At 34.0% G+C, this 20949-nt stretch overlaps 1 protein-coding gene across 10 annotated transcripts in view; it reads left to right on the forward strand.

Annotated features, from left to right (window-relative positions):
• The window catches only part of DIP2 (disco-interacting protein 2), a 612353-nt gene that overhangs the window by 579472 nt on the left and 11932 nt on the right, over positions 1-20949 (forward strand). For 8 of the 10 annotated variants that reach the window (XM_074182728.1, XM_074182721.1, XM_074182723.1 and 5 more), the window contains 5 exons: positions 3330-3732; positions 6018-6682; positions 9058-9491; positions 14406-14637; positions 19559-19692. In XM_074182728.1, coding sequence (XP_074038829.1) covers positions 3330-3732; positions 6018-6682; positions 9058-9491; positions 14406-14637; positions 19559-19692 — 1868 coding nt within the window. The remainder of the gene's footprint in view (positions 1-3329; positions 3733-6017; positions 6683-9057; positions 9492-14405; positions 14638-19558; positions 19693-20949) is intronic. The other 2 variants (XM_074182722.1, XM_074182730.1) reach the window with 1 other exon arrangement.

The following is a 20949-nucleotide window of genomic DNA, read 5'->3' on the forward strand; positions in this document are numbered from 1 at the left end:
AATGTGGCAAAGTTTCTTGTTTTTGAGCACTATTGAATGATATAGAAAAGTCGAATCGAGCCTCTTTGGTTCCGGAGGTAAACGATAAAAAATGAAATTGTCTTTATTCTGTTTTTTGCTTTATCTTCATTACGATCAGCTGTGTCAGCAACTTTCATTGGTGTCATCCCACGTTAGCCCATCACTACTGATGAGCTATGGCATGTAGAGACAGCGTTAATTTTGGCCTCCGCGTTATTTAATCCTTCAAAAAATAGAATTCTGAAATCTTTAGTTTTTTTCCTTATATTGTTGTAATCAAAGAAGTCAGGTCAGTTCTTTGATATCATTCAGTAGTTCCTGAAAATAGACAACTTTGCCACAATTCAACATACTATCTATCTCTTACCTCTTACTGTTTATAATATCCCAATGAATAAACTCGAATTTGACGTTTTCAACTTGCAGGGTTTAACAATGGAGGATTTATCATGAAAAGCCCCTAAATAGTGTAATTCACATTTCCTAGCTAATACATTCTTGATTTCTTTGAGCATTTTAATTTTTTTGTTAATATGAAAAGAGAAACGAAGATTTCTATGTTTTTTACCACTTTTATTTGTAAGTAACTTTACTGCAGTTTCGTCCTACATGGACATTTTCAAACTTAAACAATAAACTAAGAATGATTCATTACATTCGCTAATATATACCATACAGGTACTTGATTGAGTACCTGAATTTACAGTTCACAATGCGCATGTGCCAATTTAAAAACCGGAGAGTAAATTAAATCGATTTGGTCATTTAACAGGTTGCACCCGCAATGTTTATGCTTGTGAATTTTCAAGGATTCTAAATAATTGAGTTTGCAACCCTTCCTTGCATAGTGCAGAATTTCCGTATCGTTTAGATTCGGAAACAATTTATTTTTTGTTATTATTTTTCCTAGTATGAATATTGTATTTTTCTTAGAAAATAAATCAATTATTGAATTAATTCATAAGGGGACTTTCTGGAATAAAACATATTTTTCTGTTCGTCTAGTCTCAGAAATATTTATGCAAGGACATAAAGCTAGTACATATATATTATTAATGAATAATTTGTGGGATTGTTGATTTATAAACATACATTAAAACATTACCTAACAAACAACTACTTTAAATTTTCAGGTTAAGGAGAAGAATTAATCTCATATTGTACTCTTTATTTCTTTATTATTATTTCTTTATATTATTAATTGAAAAGATACGTCTCTATGACATGAAACTCACTCGATAACACGCTGAGCCCCGTCTGGCTCCCGCCTATCAAATCAAATCAAAATATACTTTATTGTCCGAAGATTTGCATCTTAATGACAAAGTCCGAGAAATACAATGTTAATATAGAAAAAGTACTGAAAAAGTATAAATGTAGATATAAAAAAGTATAAATGTAAATATAAAAAAAGTTCTCAAAATGTATAGATAAAATACCACTATGTATAAAGTGATAGTACAAAGAATAAATTGCTAATATATTATTGAAAGGATTCGCTCAAATACTCTTCCAAACTATAATAGGGTCTATCAACAAGTAGGTCCTTCACCGCCTTTTTGAAATGAATATTGCTTAAATTTGCAGATCTCATTTCTAATGGTAAATGATTGAACAATTTACCACCATTATAGTATATGGAATCCTTAATTAAATTCGAAGTTGGGATGGGAAGTCTAAGGGTATAATTGCTATTAAGAGTAGCAAAAGGCAAGAGTAGCAAAATTTGATATATGCTAACTAGCCTTTTTTGCGAGAGATTTCAGAGCTTCTATCTAATGTTTATTCACTGAAGAAAAGAACATGTTTTTTAGGTCATTACAGCAAATTCACCAGCAGTTATATAAAGTTATTGGAATTAGCAAATCTTAGTTTAAAAAGGTGATTAAACTCGACAACTTCGACAAGGTTGGGTGGTGGAAGTTGGAATAGAATCAAAATAACAACTACATACAAGGATCCTAAATTTAATGAAAGCAATAAAACTATAAAAAGGAAACCAAAAAAACATATCTCAGACAGCATCCTTCTTGAAGTAAAATAGAATGATTAGCAGACATTAGTAAGACAAGTCCCAACAGCATATTGATAAATACAGAATTTTAATACAAGAAGTAAGATAACGGGAAGGCTTTATAAGAAAAAGGAGCTATTGTATATACAAAAATAAAGTTTCAAGAAGATATGCAGTGAATGATACATATGTACTTGTTTGTCAATATTGGATAATCCAATATTGGATCAGTCAGTTCTATTGAAATTCCGGGGTATTGTGGCTTAGAGGTATCTTCAAAGAATACTTAACATTATACTTGTGCTTATGTCTTGTAAATTATGAATCATATAAACAGTTTCATCAAAACAAGGGGCAACTTCTATAAATTGTGTCATAAAATTACACATTAACTATTAATTTAGCTGCAGAGGTACTGAAATGATTTCCAACAGATCCTTTGAGCAAAGCAAATGTTCTCTGTGTTGCTCTTAGACTCAATATTTTTTTCAAACAAAAAGTATTCAGTTTTCTTCAATCCAAAAATGTATAAAAAGCTTGGTGTTTATTCCATTTGAATTTCCAAAATTGGGATACTTATCTGTAAAATTGGAAATGCTACAAGAAATAATTTAGAGCCACTCAATACAAATCATGTTACCATCAAAATAGATACTGATATTAGGAGAGACAAAAAAGTTATAGTTGAGGAGCATATTATATATGATGTACTATTCTATCTGGAATATAATGAGACATAAATCAGTTGTTCATAACTATACAACACAAAGTAAATATTCATTAAGTATTTTGAAATTTAAAAAAACATCAACATTCAAGAAATTTTTCACTACATTGCCTCAAAATTTCAAAGACTTACATATTGTACTTTCTAAGAGATGGCTTGAGGTTATACTAACAAATAAGGGATGTTATAGAACTTAAAAAATTTCCACAAAGGGTTTATTACTTTCATTGTAATTTTTTTTTATGAATATTTTTTTGTTACATTCAGAAATGGTTTTCATATTCTACATATATTGGGTAGCCTACCATAAATGATATCTGATTTAATTACATAAATAATTCAAGGAGTACAAACTGAATAGGAAAAAATTTTTCTTTACATCGATTTTCATATTCTTTTGATAGTTTCCCACATTTTTGTAAAGATGAAGAAGTAAAAAGTCAAAATCTTTTTTCCCGCAATAATGAACTATGACAGAAATATACAATATTGTTCAGAAAGCCTTATATCAGTAACTGAATCATCATATGTGCTGCTAATATCTATAGTATTTATTTCATGTTACAGGTAAACTTCTTAGTCGCTCGCACAAAATAGCATACGCACTTCTGACCAAATCCTTTAGCAAAAATGGTGATACTAGTTTAAAATCCGGTGACCGTGTAGCCCTAGTCTATCCAAATAACGATCCGATAAACTTCCTCTGCGCTTTCTATGGCTGCTTGCAAGCAGGCATCGTTCCTGTGCCCATCGAAGTACCGATCACTAGAAGAGATGCCGGATCCTTACAGATCGGATTCCTTCTGGGCAGTTGTGCTGTACAAGTGGCACTTACTTCAGAAGCGTGTTTGAAGGGCCTGCCGAAAACAACATCCGGAGAAGTGATACAGTTCAAAGGCTGGCCGAAATTGACATGGTTCGTTACCGAACATCTAGCCCGAACTCCGAAAGACTGGTCTCCGACTCCCAGGTAAAGAGACTTGATATCAATAGTCGTTTCCTCAAATTGAAACATTTTCTTTTTCATACACTTATTTTACAATAATGCTTTTTTTTACGTTGATTGCAAGATAATATTAGATTTCCTACTTGTCAAATGCTGTTAATGTTCATAACCACCCCCACAAAGATGAATAAAAACCTGATGTAATCTCTCGGATATTTTTACATTTCAAATTTAAAAAAACACGTATATAACCTAGTAATTTCTTGATAAAGATGTTGATAATATACTAATAAGAGTAAATTTTCTATCACGTATATCGCTAAGAACACTACAACGGACTTTAGACTCTGAACACCGAAATTGGGGAGAATACACAAGAATTCAATATTTCGCTATATATTCGCTATCTGTTCAAAAAAAAAGAGGTAAATCTTCATTTTTCTCAAAAAATATTTTTATTTATTCATCCATTTCTATTTTGTCCCCTTCAAAGTAGTCATCCTCACATATAATACACTTGTGCCAGGGTGTCAAAGCAGTTCTGATATACACTTTTTGGTATGTCCATGAGCTTTCTCAGAAATTTGAATTCTTATCTCCTCAATCTTTGCAAAACGTTGTCCTTTCATGGGTTTTTTCAATCTTGGAAACAGGAAAAAGTCGCAGGGGGCCATATCTGATGAATACGATGGCTGAGGCATGATTATGATGTTGTGTAACTAGTAGGAAATATAAAAATAAAATGTGACTGAATTCGACTCTTGCACCATCTATCAACAAAAGCAAAAAGCTTTTGTCAAATAAAATCGAATCTGAGAATACACCAGAGATTTATCTCACCAAAACGGAAATGACTTTAGGAATTCACTACAACACTCATTCAGTTTATTGATTTGGTAATTAGACTATAATATTTTTATTCGCATCCTAACACGTTCAGTGCACATGGCCCCAATGTGAGCCACATTGGTTGCAACAAGATTGCGGGGGCCTTTTTGGGGCCAGTGGTGCGGAAGAACAGTACAAACTGAGCGCCGGTTTCAATTAGACCTACCTTCATCAGCATGATAAGTAATGGAAATTTTGAGTCGTTCGGGGTTTTTGTGTTGTTTCAAGATGGCAGATAGTGTCTAGAGACCTTCAACAATTTCAGGGAGGAATTCCTTTTGAATTTTGCAGTCAAATATGTCTCACTTTCAATACATTCAACTTCTATCAACCAGAACTAATAGCGGTTGAATTAAAAACTATTTTTGGTTACTTTTAAAATAGGGTGGCATTTACTTATAGTATCGATTTATTTTCCCAAGAAACATACAATGTTTATAGTAGAGAGAAAAAAAACAATATTCAAAAAAACTATAACTAACCTTGAATAGAGCACAAAAAAAAAGATAAATTACTGAAACTTGAAAAATTTATATGATTGAATATGATTGTTATCATACACATAAATGCACTTATCATTGAATATATCAATAGGAACAATAAATATTTTTTCAAATTGATTTGAAAAATATTTGTAATTTTTTTCAAAACATTCAGTGTAATTTGACAAGTAGAATCTTGACATTTAGTATTTTTCAAAATACATTTGGTGGGGCATGCGAATGTAACCCGCTGTAGTATTAAAAAATTGTCCTTGACACAAATCCACATGTTACTGTTTAAAGTGCTGTGCTGAATGTAGCATAAAAGCGCTTTTTGAATCAACTGAACAGTATATTATTTTATCATTTGTTATGTCAAATTTTTAAAAGCAAATGGAATATGTAATCAGCAAACTTTGAAGAGCAATATTATTTCTATTGTGATTTCATCATATTGGTTCTTAATGATATGTCAGTTTGGAAATTTTATTGCAAAGGGTTTCATGTACACCAAATTAGAACTGTCAACTGTCAGATTATACACTCTAAACATTCAGCAAAAAAAAGCGTTTCAATTTTACTCGGGACTGGATTCAACAATAACAGTCTATCACATTCAGCAGCAAAGTGGTTTCATCTGCTTTAAGCTGGCGTAAGCGTTGAGTAAATCAACCACATTGGTTGTGTCTTTCAGACTACGTTAACTGACTTTTGAAAAATAATTGAACAATTGTAGATTGAGATATATCTTCACCTCACATATTTGTTATGCCAAAGTAAAGTAACGTGAATATGAAAAGTGAAAGGAAAGATAATGAAAAAAAATTGAACCACAAAGGGTGGAAGAACTTCAGTCAATAGTCAGATGAACAAAATTGTTATTGGGATTCATTGAACTGCAGTTCATCAGGTACTGACAATTTATATTTTCGTTTTCAGGTTAACTGACGAGACACCTGCATACATTGAGTACAGCACAGACCGAGATGGTTCTGTCATGGGTGTCACAATAACCCGCGCCGCAATGGTACAACACTGCAGGATGTTAACAATGTCTTGCAACTACACCGAAGGCGAGAACATGGTTTGCGTCTTAGACTTCAAACGAGAGGTGGGAATGTGGCATTCTGTCTTGACAAGTATCCTGAATGGTATGCATGTAATATACATCCCATACGCGCTCATGAAAGTTAACCCTGCCAGCTGGATGCAAATGATTACCAAGCACAGGGCCTGTGTGGCAGTCGTCAAGTCCAGGGATCTTCACTGGGGCCTGCTTGCTACCAAAGACCACAAGGACATCAACTTGGGATCACTGCGAATGCTACTGGTAGCAGACGGAGCGAACCCGTGGTCTCTCAGCTCATGTGACCAGTTTTTATCAGTATTTCAGTCGAAGGGACTCAGGGCGGATGCCATCTGTCCTTGTGCCAGCTCTAGCGAGGTACTAACAGTGTCTGTTCGAAGACCGGGAAGAGGCGGAGTCAATGCCACGGGTCGAGGCGTGCTCTCCATGCAGGGACTCAGTTTTGGAGTTGTTCGAGTTGATCAGGAGAACAGCCTTACCTCTCTTACGTTACAAGACTGTGGACAAGTGATGCCAGGTAATTTCCTTTCTACTCAAGAGAATAGTTATTTTCTTAGTGAATATGTTTATATTGTTTTTATAAACATATATATATATATATATATATATATATATATATATAGATAAGTACTTTTTGATCACTCCCATATTGATTTCAATTTAAGAGCCACCGGTAGACAGCTGTTTAAGCCTATTGGGCATCGTCAGTACCAGGCAGGCATTCCGATTGAAGACAAAATGAGAAAAACCAAGAAAGTACTTGATAAAAATAGCTGCGTAAACGCAAGCAAAAAATATAAGTGGAACCACCTATTGGTGTAACACCCAAGTCAACTTGCCAAGTTTTTAAATTGAATTTTTAAATTGAAATCAACAATTCTGCTAAATGTATTTCAACAAAAATTTGATAAAAAAATGATTCCTTGTGACAATTTAATGAGCTTTCACTCGATAATTATCATTTGTAATAAAAAAATCAACTGGGATTTGCTTTCAATCTTGGAAGTTTGAATTTAGGTATTTTCTTATATTTTTTCAAAAGAACAGAAAAATTAAACTCATCGTATCCGACATATTTTATATTTAATTAAAAAGGCATACTTCGATGCTCAAAAATCAAGGTAAAAATGGTATTTCAAAACAAACTATAATGTATGTGAAGTTTTCATAAAAAAAGTGACTTTATACACAGGCTGAATCAGGATGGATGGCACATTAGACGTTTCGGATGAACCTGACAATGCATCACTTTTAAAATTTAATGGAGAGCATATTCCGACATTCTCCAAACAACTAAAATACTTTCGACAATACGTTGTTGCCACTTCTATTAGAAACTAGTGTAGTAAAATTTCATAATTGTGGGCATTAATATTTTTACATTGAAACGAAAACGTTGTTGTCAAGGTTGTGATTCTATTTATTTTTCTATATATTGTTACATTTTTCCCGTGGATGTACCAATAATTGACTACACTGAATCATAATCAAAAACTTTATTTTACTGTTAATACAACGTAACACTTTAACTAAAACTTCAACTATCACTCAAATGTCTATCGCCTTATTAGATTGCACTGCACCGCACTGTCACTTCAACTTGACTATATCAATATGCTCCTAGATAGCGTTTATATATCGTAATCGGCCGTCATTTTTTATTGTGGGCAATGATGGGAGTTGTCAGGGATATACCTGGCGGGACTACAATTTCTTGTCCATAGACTGCTCACATTTCCCTTGAGCAAAGAAAGGAATGAGTTTGAGAAAAAAGTTGTTAGGGAGGTATATCCATCAAACATAGTGGATAAGTTAATTAGAAAACAAACATTTAGAGAGTATCGTAATGCCTCAACTTTTCGAAAAGAGGAAAATTCAAAATGCATAGTCCTTCTATATGAACCCAAATACACCAATGGGTTGGTCTGAACATTAAAAAAATTGAATATAAGAGTGACTTTCAAAACTGCATGTACACTTCAACAAGTATTGGGCAGTCCGAGAGATAAGACGTCGGAAAAAGAAAAGTCTGGGATTTATGAAATGAGCTGCGAGAATTGTGATGAGAAATATGTTGGTCAAACCAAACGGACTATATCAGCTCACTACAAGGAACATGTTTTGCATGTTCTCATAGACTGGAGGAAATAATCAACTTTCAGTTATGTACCACCCTGTATTGAAGTAACGGAGATTAACTAAGATGTGGGAAGCCTCCAAGTATTACCTAACTCCAAACCAAATTTCGGTACCGTAGTATTCCTCAACTCAAAGATATGAGCATATTTAGAGATCATGATTTCCGAAAAAAAAAAAAATTAAATTAATCCATATATCGAAAACGATAACAGATAGGTATAGGAAAATATCAAGTGAAGTTGTCAGGTATTTTTTGGTGTTCCATTTGAAAAATCAAAGTTGCACTACTTTCTAATGGAAGTGGCAACACCACGTTGTCGAAAATATTTTAATTTAGTAGAGAATGTCCGAATATGCTCTCCATTGAATTTTCAAAGTGATCTAGTGTCTGGTCCACCTGAAACGTCTAATGTGCCATCCACCGTAAATCAGCCTGTAGAAATATATAAATATACATATTTAAACAACTCTTTTACTCATATATAGCTCATGTATCAATAATGGTGAATAAATATTGTTGAATTATCATTATATTAGTATTATTATTACTCAGCTATCTTGAATAAAGTTGATTTGGAACACTGAATGCACAACGAACAAAAATTCAATTTTTTTTCAACAAGCTTTGAAACATTTGGAACATTAATACCATTGTTTATAAAAAGTACAGCAATATAGTTGAAATTATACCAAAGTTTGCCCCAATTAAAACTAATTTTGAATGCTGAGGCTTGACGAATTTGTCGTTTTCAGGATGTGTGATAGTAGTAGTAAAACTGGAAGGACCTTCTTATCTCTGCAAGACAGACGAAGTAGGAGAAATCTGTGTCAATTCCGGAGCCACAGGCACTCAGTACTGGGGTTTACAAGGTCTCAGCAATAATACTTTCAAAGTCCAACCTCTTGGAACGGACGGTAAACCATTATCGGACGCAGAGTATACCAGGTCCGGCTTGCTAGGATTCTTAGGGCCCGGAGGACTGGTGTTCGTCTGTGGTTCCCGAGATGGTCTGATGACAGTGACTGGTCGAAAACATAACGCCGATGACATAATTGCTACCGTTCTGGCTGTGGAACCCATGAAATTCATTTATCGTGGCAGGATAGCGGTGTTTAGTATTAGGGTGCTCAGAGATGAGAGGATATGTGTTATAGCGGAACAGAGGCCAGACTGCAGCGAAGAGGAGGTGAGTGGGAATCATCGTTATTTTTCAAAGGCAATGAACGCTTTGAAAAATATTTACTACTTCGGACTTCTATTGTCTAATATGACTTTAATATGATTCGAAATCAAATTACTTCACGACATTTCGATTGTTAGTATCAAATGTTAGCTCGAATGACCTACAAATAGTCATCTCTTGGAGCAATAGTCCAGTAATCACCCGAAGATGATTGTGGATACTAACAATCGAAATGTCATGAATTAACTTGATTTCGAATCATATTAGACAATGGAAGTCCTTACTAGTAAAATTCACCATGAAACATTATCAATCACTTTCAAACACTTTGAAGAATAGTTTTGTTTTTCAAATGCGTAGTTTTAGAAAGGATGAGGGCACTTCTAAAGAAAGAATAAACTCAGTGATGAGATGAAGCTTTATAAGTATCCAAATATTCTCTGTATCGTGTATTGAAGTTGATTATTTATCAAATAGAAGGAGGAAAATATATCTGAAAAAACTACCAATATACTTTTCAAACACTTTGAAAAATCACATTGGCTTTTTTAATAATAACAAAAAATTCGAGATTTATTTCTGGAATTGTGTTTTGAAACTATCACATAAATATACAGGGTGTCCCTGGACTTCCTCTTTTCCTCTCGGGAATGTATAGATGGGGTCAAAATATCACCAGTACTTCATATAACTTTTTTTCCTAAAAGTCTTCGTAACCAAGTTACGGGCCCTCGAAGTTACAAAATGAAAAATGTTTTTCTTTGATAACTTTTCAAGTGAACTTTTCAAAATCATCCAAATTTTGGTAATTAACTAAACAAATGAATTCCTTCGATGAGCTTTCATGCAGGAGTCAGTTGTTTTGCTACAAAGTCAGGAACGGACTACCCCCGATGGTCCACACCCCAAAACTTTGAAATGACAGATATTTTTCAATATTTTTCAACAAATTAAGGTTACTTGGACAATTTTATGAATAAAAGTACTCTTGTGGAAAGTCGATCGAAGCAACGAGTCTTGATAAAAATGTAGTTTCAGTCGACGACATCAAACCCACTCGTCCACCATTATTTGAAATGAATAATTATCAAAGCAGAAATAATAATGATAACGTTAATTCAACAACATTTATCCTGAGATGTCTACCATTATTCGAAAATATTAGTTTTTAAGGAAAATGGAAATGATAGGTAAAATGTTCATAACGAATTTTTATAATGCAAACACGTTTAACTAACGAAACTCAAGAGCCTCAAGAGCAAACAGAAATGAAAAATCCGCTACAGAAACGCTCGATATGACCACCTTCTCTCTCTATACATTTTCTTAGTCTGCGAAGACACCCTCTCTGTACTTGAAATAGCATTCCAGGGTCGTTTCGTATGGCTTCACAATGTAATGTTATTCTATTCAACAATGCATCTCTTGTGTGAATAGGTGTAGCGTAAACAAGGCTTTTTAGATGCCCCCACAGAAAGAAATCCAATGGATTTAAATCCGGAGACCGCGATGGCCATGAATATGGCCCACCTCTACCAATCCATCTATTGTGGAAAATATGGTTCAGATGGTCACGCACAATCAAACTAAAATGAGGAGGAGCGCCATCATGCATAAACCACATATCTCTTCGGGTTTGCAATGGAACATGTTCCAAAAGTCCATTCAAATCGTTCTGAATGAACTCCAAATAACGTTCTCCATTCAATCGGTCCTGTAGAACGAATGGTCCTATAAGATGGTTTCCTATGATACCAGCCCAAACATTCACGTTGAATTTCCGTTGGTGTTTGGTTTGCAATATCCCATGGGGATTTTCTTCGGCCCATATATGGAGATTATGAGAGTTGATAACTCCATCTCTACTGAAACCTGCTTCATCAGTGAATAAAACTCGATTAATAAAAGTCATATCCTCTCTTTGCCTATCCATGAACCAATTGGCATATTCCAGTCGTGCTGGAAAATCTTGAGGTGTCATGGCATGTACCTTCTGGATGTGAAATGAGTGGAGCTGTTGTTCCCTAATTATTCTATGAATAGTGGACTTGGATGTATGGAACTGTTCTAATAGATTTCTGATGCTCATTGAAGGATCATCAGCGACGGCTTCCAAAATATTTTCCTCCAATACAACGGTACGTACAGTCCTAGGAGCGCCCTCACCACCTCGTTTTGGCAAAACTGTACCTACAATAATATCGAAATAAAACAACGTGCTCAAATTAATTATCGATTATTACATACCTGTCTCCCTCAAGCTGCGATCGACACGCTCGAATGTTTCTCTTGACGGTACCGTTCGATTGGGAAAATGCTCGGAATACAGACGACGAGCTTCTGCAGCATTACAAAATGCTCGTCCATAAAATACATGCATATCTGCATATTCATTGAATGTAAACTGTTCGGCCATATCAAAAAAATTCAAAATATCCTATAGAATATTGACAATACAATGATAGTCATATGACAACGCACCACTCAACAAAACAAAATCGCATTCCAGTGTCTCATTTTTTATCAAAACTTTCTAAAAGGTTTTTTTGTCAACATCTGTGAAAGAAATGGAACATAATTATTCCCTGGATATTTTTCACCTGATCATGTGCAGCCGTTTTTGTAGTTCATTCGTTTGCTTTTTATTAGTATAGTAAATATTTTTTCCGATGTGCGTTTTTTCAGCTAAATTTAGATTCGTGTTAAAGAATTTCTCCCATAAAATTATAATTATCAGTGAAACTCATCAACAGTTTAGCTGTGAAGAAGAATTTGAAACATTCGAATGTTGAGTTTCATGAGATTCAGATAACTGATCAACACGAAACGTGATTATTCCACACGTATTATGTACATACAAAATATGGAATGAATTCGATATTTCATAGTAGAGTAGCTTGTTAATTTAAAAACACCACGAATGTACAGAACTTGATATTTCTTTTGAAAAAATATCTGCTATCACAATTGTGACTTAAACTTCCATATAGGTACTGTACTTTTTGTTTACGACTTCATTTTAGCATACTTTGTATTATTCCTGTTATAAATGTTGTTGAATTAACGTTATCATTATTATTTCTGCTTTGATAATTATTCATTTCAAATAATGGTGGACGAGCGAGTTTGATGTCGTCGAGTAGAACTACATTTTTATCAAGACTCGTTGCTCCGATCGACTTTCCACACGAGTACTTTTATTCATAAAATTGTCCAAGTAACCTTATTTTGTTGAAAAATATTAAAAAATATCTGTCATTTCAAAGTTTTGGGGTGTGGACCATCGGGGGTAGTCCGTTCCTGACTTTGTAGCAAAACAACTGACTCCTGCATGAAAGCTTATCGACGGAATTCATTTGTTTAGTCAATTACCAAAATTTGGATGATTTTGAATATTCACTTGAAAAGTTATCAAAGAAAAACATTTTTCATTTTGTAACTTCGAGGGCCCGTAACTTGGTTACGAAGACTTTTAGGAAAAAAAGTTATATGAAGTACTGGTGATATTTTGACCCCATCTATACATTCCCGAGAGGAAAAGAGGAAGTCCAGGGACACCCTGTATTTAGATTCAAAATTTTCAGTATAATTCAAAAAGTATTGAAGATATAATTCAAAAATTCATATTTTTTAAGCAAGAAATGTATTTATTCTTATTGTTCTCAAAAATCAGAATCTTTTTGAATAAATTCAGCCAATCTGTTCTTCTAAATATTTTTTTGAACTCATCATTTGGTATCACTTTTTATTGTGTTTAGTTTTAGTTTTTACACAAGACTCCATCATAGTGAATTTTAATGGCTTCTATCTGATAAATTCCAAATATTTTTGAGAGTTCTTCAGTTTTTTTCCTGAAATCGTTCTCATTTTGAGCTTTTCTTCTTCAATTAATTCATGATTGTCATCATTACTAAATTTTAGAAACAACTTCATGTTGTTCAGCAATGAACAGAATTTATTCAAAGCTATTTCCAATGTTTAAAATCCTAAATAATCCCATTCAACAACCGGTTATAGCTCCTTCCACTACATTTAAAAAAGAATTGGTTTCATATTTAATATGTTTTTTTTTTTTTCGTTTTACTGTCATTAATAATCTAATCTTCAACTGTGTATATAAGTTGTGAACTACTTCTAGCAGCAAAAAGATCTTTCTCATTTCCAAATTGTGCTAATAAGTGAAAATAATGTATTTTTGAGCTACTGCAAAGGTCGCAGTGTAGTGGCTGTTCAGCATAGAAGCCCCATATTAATCTACTAACTTGCAAAAGTATTATATATTAATGTAATAATAGACGAAGAAATATGTAATTCAGAACAACAATAGCTAATAAGTAACTCATCAAACATGTTGAAATAGATTGATAGTTTTGTAGTTTCGAATATTTCATTTGTTGTATTATTCTCAGTATGTTTTTTCTCAGTATGTGCTACATTGTCTGTACTATAAACATTTACTGTTTCTTGGGATTAATAAATATTTTAATACCGTTCAATGACAATAATAAGAGGTAGCAGCTGCAGACTGGAGCTGCAGTTCGACTCACAATTTTCATTTCACTACTAATGTATCGCTGAACATATGAGCAATGTGTTTTCATGTGTCAATTGTCTTGAACTTGTCATCAACCTGAAAATTTCTAGTTCATTTGTTATCTATTTATGAACCTGTTTTTTACACAGGCCTTCGAAACTTTCCAGATCTTTGTGTATCTAGTGAATATGGTTTTGCAACAAGTATAAATAGTTTTTGTGGCAGAAGTTTCTTTTAATACTCCTAGATTATTGTTTCCAGTAAAGGTGAAATAATTAGAAAATTACTTGTTGAATCTTATTCATAAAATCTTCATAAATCTAGCATGAAAACCAATTTTTGTGTTTCCCAATCGTTTCAACTTGAACTGTTTTTTGGTTTAGTCGTTCCAATGGATGTCCAGGGTACTTCAAGCCGTCGACTCAATCCACCAGGTCGGACTGTACTGCTTGGCTCTGGTACCGCCAAATTATCTTCCGAAGACTCCCTTAGGTGGAATACATTTATCAGAAACTAAACGAAGATTCATGGAAGGTAACCTTCATCCAGCGAATGTACTGATGTGTCCCCACACTTGTGTCACGAATTTGCCGAAACCAAGGGAGGTTCATTCAGGTGAATAGTGATTTTTGTTATAAATTTGGTGGTGAACAGGTTATGAAGCATGATAGTCTCATATTTATCAGATTTGTGGGATAGGTTTTGAAGACTGAATTGAACTGGAATAGTTGGATTCAGCATTCAACCTCAAGACCAGAAATATAATTTTTTTTTATTGAAATTATAATGAAGGGATATTCTAGAGTATTTTTAAATTCATTACATTGTAATAAAAAGTGTAACAATTTTTTTTTCCTGAAAAAACTATACACTCCAAATGGGACACTTCAAAATATTAAAGAAGGTATTGCGGATATTGTTAATACCACTTCAAATAATTATTTCATTTCAATTAATAGGCTAGCAAGAAAATAAAAAGATACTCAACATTTTTCCAGTCTCTCCTTTTGATTTTGAAAAATATTTTTGAAACCTATGTCACAGTTCATGATCTTCAGTTTTTCCAAAAATGTTTTAATATTATTATCACTTATGATATACCAATGATCCAGCGAGGTAAATTGGTAAAGTGCTAATTGTTATCAGTCATATTAATAAACACATGAAAGGTAGTTCGGAGAATATGAAATGTTCAAGTGAAAAATTGTTAATAGAAATTCAAAGAAAACTTATGAAGTCAATAAAGAATTTGAGGTGTTCTTGAAACAACAAATAAAAACAAGAAGTTGAAATTTTATCGTCTAATCTTTTAGCATTGCTCAACTTTCGAACCAAATACCAATACATATATGTCAAGTTGTCACTAAAAAAAAACGTATGTAAATTTCAATTTTTTGAATCTCGGCGCTTATTGGCTGCTTTAATCAGTGGTCACGATTTTATGACAATACTCTTCATCAACACACATAAACTTTATTTGCTTACAAGAATTTTTTAATTTGTTTCTGAGTATAATATATTTCCATGAATTATTGAACATTTTGGTATTGTTAAATAATGTATATGTATTGAATATGGTATCTCTGTTCAGTTTTTCAAAATCAACTTTTATGTAATGGCAAATGCAAGATAAACTACCGCCAAGAGCGCCATCTGTTAACAATCCAAGGAACTCGATTAAATTCAAATGAAGCAGTCACCTACATATTATGTGTGTGATTGATGACTTGTTTTCTTGTTTACTTTATGGTAATTCATGATCACTTAAATGAAATGAATAAAAGCACTTTTGTCTAAATACCACTGGAAATGGATAATGTGATCAAATCCGAAACTGGTCCTATAAATTAAATTTTCCAGTGGTATTTAAACAGAAGTGCTTTTATTCATTTCATTCAAGACATATTTATGGATTAAAGGGATGTTGACCATTTTTGAAAAAGGGTTTCTAAATCATGCATACCAAGGATATTCACTATGGAATCAGGATGGGCGCATACTGGTATACAAATTTAGATTCCCACATACTATATTAGCTCTTGGCCGGAATGGAAGGCACATGTTGGTTGCTACAAGCTGAGTTGCTTGTTGTCAACCATAACTGAAGGACTTGAAGCAGTGATAGTTGATGATGCAACTAGGAAGTGGTTTTCGTTATGTTGATAAGTCTTTTTACATCCAAAGATTCTGTCTTGACGAAAATTAATAACTTGAGTAGTAAAACACAATTCGTGTAGCACAAATATTGTAGATACTACTATATCAGAAGAGAAACATGAACACAAACTGTAGTCAGTGTGTACAAAGCTTGCCTTGGCATATGTTCGTGGCAGACAGTGACAAAACTAGAGTTGAGTGCAATCTGCGCATTTGCTAGGCATTCCACATAGCTTGAAGCTGTGTGAAGAATCAATTGTTTTAGCTCCTCTCCAAGCTCTCAGTGCTCATCTAAGTAACCTGCTCGGTATTTTTGTGCACTGGTACATAACCTTACTGTGGGAGGATTGTTATGTGGTGACATGTGAGTAAACAACCATTTAGGCCACAACCCATCCTGACTCTACTGTGAATGTGCCCTAACGTGCCTATATACTGGTGTTTGAACTATTTCAGTTTCATTTCACAAAATGTAGACCAGAAGTAGTGTTTCAGAAGTTGCTGGAAGATGGTGTCGTTGGTCAATATTTCTATCTATTCTAATTATGAACTGATCTGTATTGTGATATTTGGTTTCTATATTGTTGTGTTTGTTATAATTGGAGCAATTCAAAGTATCGACAATTATTCTATGAATCACAATTCACGTCATCATATTGATGAATTAGGAACACTGTATTTTAGAAAAGTTTTAATTGAATCAATTAGGTAATATTGGTGAATGGCATGATATTTCTACATATATGAGTCACTACAACAGTGTATAGGCATTTTAATGCATACATAGGTACCTAACATAATCCAAAATATATAAAATTATTTTTCCAAAGATACTGATTCTTTGAAGTCATGTATTTCAAAATTTACACCAAAATGTCACTACCTTATTTCATTTTCTATTTTATATATTATGTATTTAACAATGGGTGAACCATTAATGCAAGTTGGCATATGCTAAAAGAGAAAATGCAACCCACCTTAATCTACTAATAGAAATATAAAATAATAATTGAATTATATAGTTGTTTGAGTTCATGTGAAATTGGCGAAGACATATTAAAATTATTACAAAATATTAAACATGAAGTCTTACCAAAATAAGTTCACTTAGGGAAATATTTCAATTTTTGCTTTATAGAAGCATAGACTTAACACACATCTGTCAAGTATGCCAAGCACTGCATGGTAAACTTATAAGGTGACGGAAAATTTGGTTATAATTTTTCTAATTAGAAAAAAATTTTGAGTTTTATAATAGCGGGTTCTTGCAACAATATCTAAGAAATAAACATAACAACTAGTAACTAAGACTATACCGGTCTACTATAATACTGACACTATTTCCATATTAACAAAAAAAATGTTCAACGCTTTTTGGTCAATTTTTTCGATTATTATAATAGACACAAATTTGAAACAATGACACCTGTAAATATTTCAATTTGGCGCATGCTCATTTTAGATTTCATCTAAGCTCTTAGTTATTAGGTTGTTTCAAATTTTTTTTCTGTTTTGATGTCATGTGTGGGATGGCGGAAGAAATGGGCGTCAGCTCCCATATTCTTAATGATTTAAAACGTATTGGAAAGGTCAGGACGCTCAAAAAGTGGATTCTCTACCATTTCAACGATTGACAGAAACTTTCACGTTTTGAGGTCTGTTCTTCTTTACTTTTGCTCAACCAAACCAAGCCTTTTTTGGATCGGATCGTCACGTGTGATGGAAAGTGGATCCCAGCCACCCAGTTACTTCCCAAAGCCAAAAACCCACCAAAAAGTATCATTGTTAGTGTATGGTGGTCAGCTGCTGGTGTGATTTACTATAACTTTCTACAACCGGGCCAAACCATCACCGCAGAGTCAATAGGACTCTGCTGTGATGAACAAAACATTGCGTCAGCAGCAGCCGGCACTGGCCTACAGAAGAGGTCATATCCTGCTCCACATAAACGCCCGTCCGCACTTTTCACAAATCACCGTCCGAAAATTAAACGAATTGAGCGTTGAAGTTCTGTCTCATTCACCATACCCTCCAGACCTCTCTCCAATCGGGAGCAGGCAAAAACGGCTTTCGTCGGTTTCATTGAATCCCGACCACCCAATTTTTATGCTGACAGAATTGATTGAGGATCGTTTTGATGGCGCAAAAGTAAAGAAGAACAGAACTCGAAAGGTGACAATTTATGTCAATCGTTCAAGTGGGCATTCATTTTTCGAGATTTTTGACCTTTCCAATATGTTTTAAATCATCAAAAAACCGTAGGCTCATAAAAACAGACAAAACTTATGTAACAACCTGATAGTTTAATGTCGGCCAACTTTCTAGGCATAGTTCGTAGTCTTAGTTGAATTTCCATAAACGCTCTCGTTTATTTTTTATGGTCGAACTCTTAGTTCTTAGTCTTAGGAGGTGTGTTACATAAACCCACAGTAAGTCTTTGTGGTTCTCATTTTGTAAGTAGCCCACAAAGATCTACACATTCTTAATAAACGTATTTCTGTGTAGATCATTTTGATTTTATTTTTGTTCATTTTTTGTATCAAGCATTATAGATTTCAAATTTTCGAAGATGAAAAAGGAATTTTGAAGTCATTAACATTTATTGGGTAACGGGGAATTTTTCTCATTTTATTTTAGTTATTACTGTAGTAATTTAGTTAGTATAGCTAGTATATTACTTACATGGTGGTCTTTACATTTCTAAATTTAGCATAGCAAAAGTTTGTTGCGAAGAAATTGACCACTAATGATATATTATCAGCAAATTCTAACTGTTCACCATAATAATTGCATTTCACGTCATTAAAAAGATCTTATAGACTCGAGTAATAAGCAAATTTGAAGAAATAATTTTAATCAATTTAGTCCTTGACAGCCATGACTGTGTGTGAACAAGTGACATCTTTTACTTTGATTGGTGTTTGTTGTCAGGTGCCTTGAGTTGGATTTGATAAATTGCCATTACTAAATGGAAATTTAATTAGTTGAAAAATGATTTTATGTTTTTGTATTACAGAAACTACTGATTTTTTCTTAGTATAAGTCAACATCTATGTCAACTCTTCACACAAAAGTTTTTTTTTCTAACAGTTTTTGGGAGTTTCAAGTTTTTCCACTAACAACAATTCGCAGTGTTTGCTATCAACTAACTCTCTTTTGGTATTTCCCACATTCACCTAACATACATCACGGGACTCACGTTCACAAAAAAATTGGTCCACAATTTATACTGACTACAAAACAGAAATTTATTATCCACCATTTTTATTTGTTTCCTATTGGTGTAGCTATTTATTTGTATTCACCCTTCTATTGTTTTACTAACATGAAAGCTTCTTGCTTGAGTGATGCTACAGCATGTTGTCCCTCTGCGTTTCAGCAATGGACTGTGTTTCAGACGTGGGTCCAGCGTCTGTTATCGTCGGAAATCTTGTTCAGGGCAATAGGCTTGCTAGCGCTCAAGGTAGGGAAGTCGGTGGACTTCTCGATGAAGAGGCTGATTCCTCAAAGAAGGTAGGTTCAATTTTCATTTGCTTAAATATAGCACAAGATAATTGTTGACCAGTAGGGGATCTAAGAGGTGTTGCTAAGGTTATTACCCCTCTAAGATCCAATTTTTTCATCACATTTATCGAAACTTGTCCTGAATTATTCAGTTCAGTGTGAAAATTGGTGACCTGTACCATTAGCTGAAACTCCATTAGTTCGGACTTCCATTGTCTGATATTATATAAAATAATTTGGAATCCCTGAAAAACTAGAAAAGAACAATTAAAGAGGACCGATACTAAGTGGGAAATATCTGTATACCGAAAACCCACTCACACGGGATAGTATCTGAACCACGAATCCAACCACCATCAATCAACTAAAAGATAAATCATCAAGATTCTATTGGACCGTGCTTTCGTGCTCTGTAATACGAAGAAAGGTCTCAAGAAGGAACTAAATATCATCAAAAATAATCTTCAACGGAATGGCTACTCCAAAGCGATGGTAGAACAGTCTCTGGCTAAAAGACAGCAGGAGCCTCGCAAGGAAGAGAAGCCGTCACAGCCAGTGCTTGAACTTCCCTACATCAGAAGATTATCGGAAAGGATAAGAAGAATTGGTTCCAAGTACAACATCAGAACCTGCTTTAGGTCCGGAAACACTATCCATAGCAGCCTCACAAAAAACCAGGCCACCAAACACGGAATGCAATTCCAAGAATTGCATTTACCGGATACCCTCTGAGTGCGGAAAATCCTATATCGGTGAAACTAAGGCCATTGAATGTTCGCATTGCCGAGCACAAGAAACACACACAGCGAGGGGAAACCAGCAAATCAGGAATATGTTTGGACCCATCAACATAACATCGAGTGGTCCCAAGTTGAGATCATACACAGAGAGGAACATTGGTTTAGGAGGAAATTCAAAGAAGCCGCATACATGTTGTCCAACAACTTATTCAGCCAAACTAGCGTAGAGATACGCTACATATAAAAACCCATCATCAAGCGAAAAATGGCCAACTCCCGTCAAACGATCATCTCCCACCAAACTGGTGAAGCGGAAAAAGGAAACCGGGGAAGTGAAAGTACTCGAATGACCCATAAATAGTCATGTCTCGGAGGAAACAGTCCAGTCATCACCCAAAGACGATTGTGGATACTAACAATCGAAACGTCGTGAAGTAACTTGGCTTGGAATCTCTTAACTTTGTATTTTTTGTTCAATTGTTCTATTTTTATTTGTATTTAATTTCACTGTTATTTCATTTCAGAT

The sequence above is a fragment of the Leptinotarsa decemlineata genome, unplaced genomic scaffold (assembly GCF_025532065.1).
Source record: "Leptinotarsa decemlineata unplaced genomic scaffold, Ldec_3_MD MMD2_tig00026328_RagTag_RagTag, whole genome shotgun sequence".
NCBI lineage: Eukaryota > Metazoa > Arthropoda > Insecta > Coleoptera > Chrysomelidae > Leptinotarsa > Leptinotarsa decemlineata.